The 10,673-nt window shown below is 41.2% G+C and overlaps 1 protein-coding gene and 1 long non-coding RNA gene across 2 annotated transcripts; one reads left to right on the top strand and one right to left on the bottom strand.

Moving 5' to 3' along the window:
* Nucleotides 1-808: 808 nt before the first annotated feature.
* On the top strand, nt 809-9,730 carry LOC111966338 (ERBB receptor feedback inhibitor 1). The gene is made up of 4 exons (XM_023990895.2): nt 809-1,152; nt 3,951-4,155; nt 4,709-4,797; nt 6,016-9,730. The coding sequence occupies exons 2-4, from the start codon at nt 4,064-4,066 to the stop codon at nt 7,158-7,160; spliced, it is 1,326 nt and encodes a 441-aa protein (XP_023846663.1). The 5' UTR covers nt 809-1,152; nt 3,951-4,063; the 3' UTR covers nt 7,161-9,730.
* LOC139028032 (uncharacterized) lies at nt 3,366-3,956 on the bottom strand. The gene is made up of 3 exons (XR_011480173.1): nt 3,857-3,956; nt 3,705-3,766; nt 3,366-3,451 (listed from the first exon to the last, which is right to left on the bottom strand). It is a non-coding gene; the product is annotated as an uncharacterized lncRNA (long non-coding RNA).
* Nucleotides 9,731-10,673: the final 943 nt, after the last annotated feature.

The following is a 10,673-nucleotide window of genomic DNA, read 5'->3' as shown; positions in this document are numbered from 1 at the left end:
ACCCTGATATAGAGCTATGATCATTTGGAACTCCCTTCCATCTCAAATTATCCAAGCATACAGCAACATTTTCTTTAAAAAACAATTAAAACAACACCTCACAACACAACTCCTCTCCACGTCTGACCTAGTAAACCTAGATAAGGCATATGTATAGGTACAGTGCCTTCAGAAAGTATTCATACCCTTTGACTTATTCCACATTTTGTTGTGTTACAGYCTGAATTCAAAWTGRATTAAATGTATGTTTTTTCCCCTCACCCATCTACACACAATACACCATAATGACAAAGTGAAAACATGTTTTTAGAAAAATGTGCAACTGTATTGTGACTAAAATACAGAAATACTTAATTTACRTAATTTTGCCAATTTCTTTCAAATGAAGCAGCACCCTCAGYACCCCTACTTCRAGAATGCTGCCTTTGGCGTTGGCTAATTGGGTTCCCAATCAAATCTAAATCTGGACCTCATGCGGTGGTAAACAAAGTTGGTGAATGGTGATAGTATCTACAGTCAGCAACACCTCGTCCCCCACTGACAGAAATAAATGTTAATATAAATTGGTATAATCGAAAACTACTTCTTAAACTGTAGCCTAATTACTCTGGAACTGTTTAACACGTCAGTGTTATTAACATGTCATGTCCAGTTGACCAGTATTTACTGTACTGTCCTCACCAGATAATCGAACCYCTCCTGTTGGGTTTAAATGTTTGTTCCAAGAATCCCCGCCCTCCTTTGCTATGCTGGTGTAAGAAGTGTCCAATTGGTGTCAGAAGTCGGACAGGTTACTATGTCAGAGTATTCTGGGTGGTAGCCTGTCTTTACACCTCGGAACAGTGCTGTATTGGAGATAGTTCAAAGAGAGAGGATAGATAACGTTACAAGTAACTGGAAATAAGAACTGGTCACTTTAAGAGCAAGGCACGGGTGGAGCAAATGTTCAAGCGTTGACCCATGCTTATAAAAAGATAGAGAAACCGCGTTTCTGTGAGCAAATTAATTTCCCGAGCGAATGTTGTCGGAAAAGATATAGCACGTGCAAGTTTTGTTGTCGTCAGCAGTCGGCCAATAACTGGATAGACCTGCTAGAAATCGAAGGAGCTACTATACTACGAAACCTCTACTACACAGCAGCCTACTTTGATGGTAAGTAGCCTACTAAATTCATTTACAATGACAGTATAGTAGCACAATATTACAATTAAATAGGCTGTTTTAACCTAGGASCTACTATGTTAAAGCCTGCTGCGACTGGAATGAAAATATTGTGTCAATAACAGACACTAGCCTATTTGTGAATGAGAAGATTATTAGACCAACAGGCTTATTTAAAAAAAAGTTATATCTTAATATTATTGTCGGAAATAAGCGATTAAGCGTTTAATTGTAGCCTACTGTGTCGYCTACCATGTGTATCCTGTGCATATGACAAATAAACTTGACTTGAACACAGTAATGGAATAATGTAGAGGGCCTCTATTTGGGAAATGATTCGCACCTGAGTCACCGGTCAGCTGGGAGAGTCTGCCGGACAGGGTGTGTTTTCTGTTTGTGCTTCTTTGCCTGTTGCACAGGTAGAGCAGGTATAGTTGCCCGGTTTGGGAACATTTGACAGTGACAAAATAATTGTATTTCATCACATATACGTTTGACAGAAATGCATAATAAGAATGTTGCTATTGACCTGTAATACGCCATGATAATAATAAGCCTATTATATTAGGCTAGGCCAGGCCAAATATAATATTATAGTGCCATATTCTGGTTATGTTTAAATATATATTTGTGTCTTTATTACCTTGATTTTTCTTTTCTTTGCTCTTTTGCCACGTTATAAAACAAATCACAATAATGTAGGCCTAATTGCAATATGGGCTCTATGAAAAGAGAAAATAGTATGAAGTAGTYTGATCAAATTGAGATAGGTGGTGTTATTCGTATTCAAGCCTAAAACTAAGKACTATCAGAAGTGAGTTACTCCGTCTTAAAATATAGTTTATATTGGTGTAATATTGCACAMGTTATCACCGTTCTTCACTTTTTTCTTTGCTGTCAACCTTAATTTGGGCAATAGTCCACAAATGGCTGAACGCCAGAGAAGCTTGATGTGATGAATAGCATAATTTACACCTGTTTCAAGGGGTAAGAGTGAGAGGCCTATCAATGGTGTAATGTTTACAACCCCCCCCCCCTTATCATACAGCCCCTGATAAACGATAAACACATATCTCTTCTAATGGGCTTAGTGCTAACTGTGTTTTAGGTTAGTTTCCTCTTCCTCAAACGGATCTCTAGATGCCAATGGCGGGTCATAATCTCACCAGGAATCTCTCTCTCTCACACACCTCTGCCATCCCTGGATGTTTCCATGGCATGTCTCTGGCCTGACCTCATGGGAGAGTTCGTTGGGATTCGCAGGCCTCTCTCCGCACAGCCAAAACACAAAGGGCCATTCATGGCCCAGAGTGGCCCCATTCATGACCACTGAGTTATTTGCCGGTAGAATTCCTTATTGTTTGGTTTCTTGCATCTCTGAGCTCTCTCTTGACATAAATTACGCAGAAGGTTGTTTCTTGTACTTGAAGGTACATAAATGTTAWGTCTTGTCTAGAGAGCGTTCCATGGATGGTATATGCATAAGCTTCCCACACCACACGTTAACCAACTTTTCACCATTACAGTTATAGTTCAAATCCCATTTTGTCACACTGACACTKGTTTACATAAAGAGCAGCTTTTCGCAAGACCATGACCCGTTCGTGGCGCAAGGAAAGGGCCCAGGTTGTTGTGTAGCATGTGGTGACACTTTGTCCAGTCTTCCTCCCCAGTGGACTTGTCATTATCGATATTGTTGTTGTCAGCTGTCAGTGTTTTGAACTTGGAATTGAACCTTTTTTCCTGGGTAGTATGAAGACTATGTTCAAAGAAAAAAGTTGACAAGAACACCTGGCTGTACAGCTCTGAAAAAAACATGTTGATCTCTGTGGTATCGGAGACAATCACTTTTTTCATATGACATATGGAAAGTACTTGAACTGTTTGCCAGTGGCGCTCTCCTCCTAACCAAGTAGGTCTTTACTGTGTGTGTGTGTGCGTGTGTACGTTTGTGTGCACGCTTGTATGTAAATGTGTGAGGAACTTTTCGCACATTCGGTGAGTGTTGGCGCACTGTCACACTGGGAGTGTTTGTCATTCCAGCGTCACAGGAGCTTGTTGCACAATGGCCTCTGTTGAAAGGGCTCTGTTGTGGCCCCTTGGTGTGGGCCTACGCTGCAGCGCTGCAATAAGAATGACTACAGAGTACAGAGAGCAGAGCACAGCTTCACAGGCCTGGGAGGGGAAGAAGGAGTGGAGAAAGTGCTTAGGCCTGCCCACTGTTGACCCAGAGGTTGTGCAATGCAACTCCATGCCTCAGTCAGACTCAGTCAGGCTCTTTGAGCTGGATCTACAAAGGAGAGACACACATGACAGGCTTAGCTCAGTAAAGCAAGGCAAAGCAACCGCTGGTACAAGGAGTGTAGTGGTCAGGTTATGGTTAAAGGGGTAAGAGGTTATGATTACATTTTATTGGTAATTTATTTGGTGTTTTCAGAGAAATTATGTTGTCAAATGGAAAGTACATAGTTTAATAATTACTTTGTTGTTGACTGGATTTATTATAACAAGGCCCACTATGTATTTAGTACCAGGTAGCTTACCTGTTGTGTACAAGGCAAAAATACCAGGCAAAAATACCAGGCAAACGGAAGCTGAAACAGGCCTGTGAAATAAATGGTTAGCAAAATGGTTAGCAACATAGTTGATGAACACTTGAATGTTTGCTTATTTCTTCTCACTATCTTTCTCTTACCCTCTCTCTTTTCCTCTCTCTCTCTGTTTCTTTCCCTCTCTCGTGCCCTTTCTGTCTCTCGTTCGTTCTCTCTCGCTCTCACTCTCTTATTCAGGTATGCCAGCACCTAACAAGGAGACAGGATGACAACTACTGGTTGGCTGGACTGCAGTAAGCAGATGGACAGTGTCTCTGTGAGGACTGGGTGCTCTATGGATCTACATCTACATGTCTGTTAGGAGCAGCCTGCCTTCCCCCAGTCTCTGTCACAGCATGGCCCGAAACAAGGCATACTGGGGACAGCCACATGGCACAAACAGGTGAGTGGGTAACACTTTACAATAAGGTACACTTTAAGGAATTATTAGTAGTTGATAAACATTTCATTATTAAAACAATGTAACATGTAGTTCAGAAATACTTGATAATCAGTTGTAACTTCATTGTATTCACAGGAATGTCCCTGTATTGATGTGTAATATTGTTATTGTTGCAATAAAAACAAWAAAAWAAMAAAAAATCATTCATTCAAATTGTGTGATCGATATTGTTATATTGATGCTTGTCAAATATTGACACACATAGTATGGTTATTGCACAAAGTGAGAATGGGTTTAGTGCAATCATGTTACTGAAGGACGAATCCTAACTCGCGCCCAACTCTCACAAAAATCCTGCATTGACTTCTCTTTGAGTTCATTTGAATTACGTGCAGTTGTCTAAAGTTAGAATTCGGACTCAAGCTTAATGCATACATAATGCATGACATTACAGCCACAATGACAAGTGTAGGACCAGTCTACATACTGTATCTACTATCTACATGGCCAAGTGTTCAATTCAAGCATTCTTCTGTGTGTCATTGTGTTTCAGCCTGTGCTTTAGCCTGGATGCTGACGACGCAATGGAACACAACTTGAGAGAGCATCACCAACACCACACAGTGTCCCAGGCCTTTGACAGTGAGTGAAATACTTTTGCGGCAGAYATTTGCAATATTTTTGCACTAGCAAAAACAATTCAATTCAACCAGTCTGAGGCTGTGTTTACACAAGCATCCCAATTCTGATATTTTTCCACCAATCAGATCAGCTATTTTGCCAATAATTGGGCAAAAGATCAGAATTGGGCTGCGTGTGTAAACGCACATTTCCCCAGTGTCTTTGTTTACAAAGTACTTCCTACTGTGGACATGCCATGTGTCTTATTTAGAAAATGTGACCCTTCCACTTGTGGCAGTGTCTACCTAGGATTGTTTCTGATCCAAAGCTGTTCTGTTGTGTTGTTCGACAAATGGAATTTTAATTTTATTTGCCACTGCGTTAATACTGGATTGTAGATTTGATTGAGCCTAGAGTTGAATTGAGGCTGATCAGACCTAGATTGAAATAGTAGTTTGTTTTCTTGAGCTTTGCCAAGCATAATGGCAACAATGGAATAGTCCCAAAAGCGGAAATGTAGGAGGGGTTTGGTTCCATTATGCCAGGTCAGCTAAAAGCTAAATCAAGTTCACCTAAAGTATTTGAAAGAAAATAAATACTGCTTGGACCCAGGTCTGCTGTAGTCTACACTGGGCTCGGGGATGGGAGAGAGGGAGGGCTGGGGCAGAGAGAAAGGAAGAAGGCTATCTCTCGCTGTCTGGTCACTGGCTGTCCCTGAGCTCTGTGGCGGAATCAGAATCGGATGTTTTCATTGGAGGATGTTGTTCAGGAAGCTCCAGAAGGTTATGGGAAGCTTCTTGAAGATTGTCACTTGCGTCGCTGATAAATTATTCGTCAACTAATCTGGGTGTTGTTGTGGCTGATGTTTTACAGAGAGCAGAGCTTCCTCTCAGAAAGTGGTCTGTCTGTGGAGGACACTCCTTCCTTGTGATGGAAATTGATGCTCTTTGTATCATTTATATGTAGTGGTTGTGTATTGTACACTRTTGTTGAATAAATTTGGCTCAAATCTGTTGTTTTGTGGGAGGAGATAAGAGTGAAGATAATATAATCCTAAGGCTAAAATGTTTCTGTTTTCTATTTTCCATGTTCAATAAATTAATGTTTCTCCTTTGCTCATTCTCTTTTAATTTGACTGTAAATTGTGAGTATTAAAAACATCAGATTCATTCTGTATAGCAAATATGACTCTATCATTCAAGTTATGTTGAATGTTCTCTCTATTTGCTGTCTTTACAGACAAGATGCCCCAGCCCCACCATCCACTGTACTCTAGCAGCCATCCCTTGACCTCTCACTCCACTATGCCCCGCCCTCCTGAGGGGGACCAGGTGGTCCCCTCCTTCCAGAGACTATCAGTTTACGAGCAGGGTCCGTCCTGCGGCCCCAAGCCCCTGCCCCCTCTCCCTGACCCAGAGGATAACTCCTCAGATGAGGCGGCGGACAGCGAGGTGGAATTCTTCATCGACGAGAGGCAGCACCTACTCCCCCAGCGCTGCTCCACGAAGGCCCTGGCCCTCCACTATGGAGCCACTGGACGACGCAGCTTCAGGGGCTGTGGCCAGGTCAACTATGCCTACCTTGAGGGGCCCCCCGGGGCTAGCGGCTCGGCTAATGGTGGAGCCCAAAGTGGAACCCAGGAGCAGCAGGCCCAGTTTGGGGGACAGAGAGGGCCAGGGGCCGTGGTGGTAGCGGCGAGGGACATCTCTAGCAAGCAACCCGATCGGCCCCAATGGTCCAAGCTGCGGCGCTCCCACTCGGGCCCTGCAAGCTCCTTCAAGCCCTCTGGCCTGCGCCAGTCATGCCACCTTCACCACCACCACCATGGCAGCTACAGGGGCCACCCCCAGCTGGACAAGCCTGAAGTTCCTCCCCGCATCCCCATCCCCCCACGCCCCTCCAAGACTGCCAACTGCCACCGTTGGTCTGTCACCGAGGACCAAGACAAGCCTCCCAAAGTCCCTCCCAGGGAACCGATAGCGCCCCCTTGTGGCGCCTGTTGCACCCCTAGTCCCAAGAGCCTCCCTATATACGTGAATGGGGTGATGCCCCCTACGCAGAGTTTCGCCCCCAACCCCAAATATGTCAGCAAGGTCCTCCAGAGGCCACAAAAGCAGCATAGGGAGGGGACCACTGGGCCCTTGGTGGGCCCACGCTCCCCCTGTATCGTGCCCATCATGGAGGATGGGAGGAAAGCCAGCGCCACGCACTATTTCCTCCTACCCCGGCGGCCATCCTACATGGACAGGTTAGAAAGGTTCTTGAGGGAGAAGGAGGCAGACGGTGTCCAGCAACACTCCCAGCTCAGGGTGGGGTTGCCAGAACAGGCAGAAACCCCCTGTCATCATATAGAGCTTCAGCATTGCGGGAAGCTTGAAGACTGAACCCCCACACACTAATGTGCATCTTTAATTGCACCCTATTCCCTATATAGTGGAAATAGGGTGCCATTTCGGGACGAACCCTTAGTCATTCAGTCTATGGTGCTACCACTAAAACTTTTGCCACCTCACTTGATGCAACAAACAGAATTTTTGCAAAGATAAACCATAGATGTCTGGAGGCTTCAAGTGTCCGATCTGTACTGTCACTGCATCCAAACAGAAAACAGTGTAATGGATTGGTATAAGGTGGTCTTTGTGGTGCTCTGTGAGTAGTGCTTTGTTAAATGGTATGGGTTAACTGAAGACATGCAAGTGAAACATTTGTTGTACATTATTTTGCTGTTGAAAGACCAATCTGTTGAGGGATTCGAAGATTTGAAGGTATCGGTTTAGTGTTAAACTAATCGATCTAGGTCTAGTTGGCTCCTACTGTTCATGGTTATGTGTCAACTAATGGAAAATGTTCTACTCAATGTGGGGAAAGGTATATTTATAATATTCCAAGTCTAGGGAGTATGTACCCACTAATTATCTGTTCACAAAAAAATATGTATAGAAATCGTCCCTTTTCAGCCAGAGTCGTATTAACTAGTCACCAAATGGAAGAAAACCGACTGAAACAGGGAGGGACTACCTGAACTTGTCCAATAAGAAACGTTAATTTTCATTTTCTGTTGGTAAACGCTTTGCTAGTGTGTGCACTGATGAATATGACCCAGTGTGACCAGAGTTGGACGTCACAAAGATTTCCCCCCTAGTAGGCATCCTATTGGATTACCTGACACAGATTTTTACAGTGGATGGCCTTGACTCAGACATTTTATATTTTATTCATTTAACAGATGCTCTTATCCAGAGCAACGTATCGATACATCTTAAGATAGCTATGTGGGACAACCACTTATCCCAGTAAGTAAATGTTTCCTAAACAAAGTAGCTAGTCAGCAAAGTCAGAACTAGTAAGAGGGGAAAAGGTCAAGTGCGAATGTTAGTTCACGAAAGGCATTTTTTGGGGGTGGCTGTAGACTGTTGTTTTATTGGCCTTTGCTGTACATCAAAGTTACCCCACAATCTATGTGATTACATTAAAAGGCCCAATGCAGCCGTTTTTATACCAATATCAAATCATTTCTGGGTAACAATTAAGTACCTCACTGTGATAGATTTCCATTTAAATGGGCAAAAATTGCTTCTTAGCGAAAAACTATTTCTCAAGCAAGAATTTAGCTAAGGCTGTCTGAATGGGGAGGGCAAAATCGAAAACTAGCTGTTATTGGCAGAGAGGTTTGGAACTCTTTCGGAAAGCTGAAACCCACTGGGTACTGACATCAGTTCAATGTCTAGTTTTGATTTACATTTTGTTGAGTTGTCAACTAATGTGAATTCAACGTGAAATCAACTAAACATTTCACTGTGTCATGGGTTTAGGTTAAAAGGTGGGTAAAAAAGAAAGAAATTCCTTTACATTGATGACTTTAAAAGTTTTTTAAGTTGATTCAACGTCATCACATTGAATTTTTTACAAATAACTTTGATTCAACAAGTTTTTGCCCAGTGGGAACTCCCAGCCATGCAAACCTGCTGATTAGAAGGTCCTGTGTAGATTGTATTTTCAACCAGCAACTATCAGGAAAGAACACTGATCACATTTGATTTACTTTTACAGTGTTAGTTTCATCAGCTGTTGTACAATACGATATAAAACACAGGAAAAACACAGGGCCTTTAACAATGAATGGAGATTGGGTCGCTCCTCCATTTCGAACAGCTGGTCTGTTTTCAAGTATTACACAAAGTGGATGTTGTGGATTTTCTGGTTCTATAAATAAGTCTCTCTCTCATAATTGTATCTACTTTTTTCATTTAACATTATTTATATTATCATAATTTGGCCAAGTTTAACTCTTGATTTCACCTCACAGTATTTTCTTTGTAAATGTATTTGAAAAGTGCCTATATTAATGGGAGATAGAATGAGGGTGTGTTAGTTGTATTGGCTACTCTTCCCTATACACTGATTTCCTGCCCAATGATAACCAGGTAAATACTATGGATTTATATCTGTACTTAAATTGTTATGAGTTGGTAGTGCTACTTAATATGATCAATGCAATTAACATGGAATATAATTCATTCTAGTATTTTTATGCACTGTATGTATGGTGACTTTGTAGTTTCTACAATTGTGTATTGCAGCATACATTTATTTCAAGGGATAGAGCATGAGATTGATAACCTTTTAGATTAGCCAATTTCATGACTCCAATTACCAAACTATATTATTTCAAATGGATATGGGGTATTTACCCCGGGGGGGGGGGGCTATGGAGGTGCTGTAAACGAGAGTGTTACCTTTCATTCTGAAGTTCGGAAAACTGTTTACATGATATGATACTTGTTACATCAACAGACGTTGAAGTTTGTCCCATAGCAGACATGGTTAGATTCTGCTTTAAAAAGTGTTGTCATTTCATGGGTAGTTCTCTACAGTATTTAAAAGTGCTTGTGTTGGACAAAAATGTTGAATGATGTATTCTTAATCTATTTAAATAAATATCTTATTTATTAAATGTTTTTTGTGCGTTTCATTTTCAGGCTATCATATGGTATTCAATACAATAATGCTTTATGGTAAATTAGGCAATTAACCCATTAAAATCATCATCATAACATGCACAGTGGTTAACCCGATACATACACAGATATTTACTACAAACACATTTTGCTAACATTTGTACTATCGTAATGGTTCAACTTACCAGTGTTGAACATTGCTCAACAAATGGATTGTCACAGGACACTCTTTTCAATCTATACTTTTTATTAGTTTCAGTATGAGCTGAAACAGGAACGAGAATATTTTATCACGGCCAGTGGTGGAAAAAGTACTAAATTGTCAGACTTGAGTAAAAGTAAAGATACCGTAATAAAAAATAACTCAATTAAAAGTGTAAGTCACCCAGTAAAATACTACTTGAGTAAAAGTCTAAAAGTATTTGGTTTTAAATATACTTAAGTATCAAAAGTAAATGTAATTGCAAAAATATACTTAAGTATCAAAAGTAAAAGTATAAATCATTTCAAATTGCTTTCATTAAGCAAATCAGATGGCACAATTTATTTTTTATTCACGGATAGCCAGGGGCACACTCCAACACAGTAGGCAGTATGAATGACCAGGGATGTTCTCTTGATTCTTGTGAATTTGAAAAAATGTTTGTCCTGCTGAGCATTCAAAATGTAAAGAGTACTTTTGGGTGTCAGGGAAAATGTATGGAGTAAAAAGTACATTATTTTCTTTAGGAATGTAGTGAAGTAAAAGTAGTCAAAAATATAAATAGTAAAGTACAGGTACCCCCAAAAACAACTTAAGTAGTACTTTAAAGTACTTTTACTTAAGTGCTTTACACCACTGATTATGGCACTAAACGAAACAGAGACACCATTGTCCAAAAAAGAGACACAGTGTTACATTTTTGTGTTGATGTATCAACACGACTAGTTCTCATCGGG

The sequence above is a fragment of the Salvelinus sp. IW2-2015 genome, linkage group LG7, assembly GCF_002910315.2.
Source record: "Salvelinus sp. IW2-2015 linkage group LG7, ASM291031v2, whole genome shotgun sequence".
In the NCBI taxonomy this organism is placed as follows: domain Eukaryota; kingdom Metazoa; phylum Chordata; class Actinopteri; order Salmoniformes; family Salmonidae; genus Salvelinus; species Salvelinus sp. IW2-2015.
Note: the sequence above shows the minus strand (reverse complement) of the source record. Positions and strands in the feature narration are given on the sequence as shown.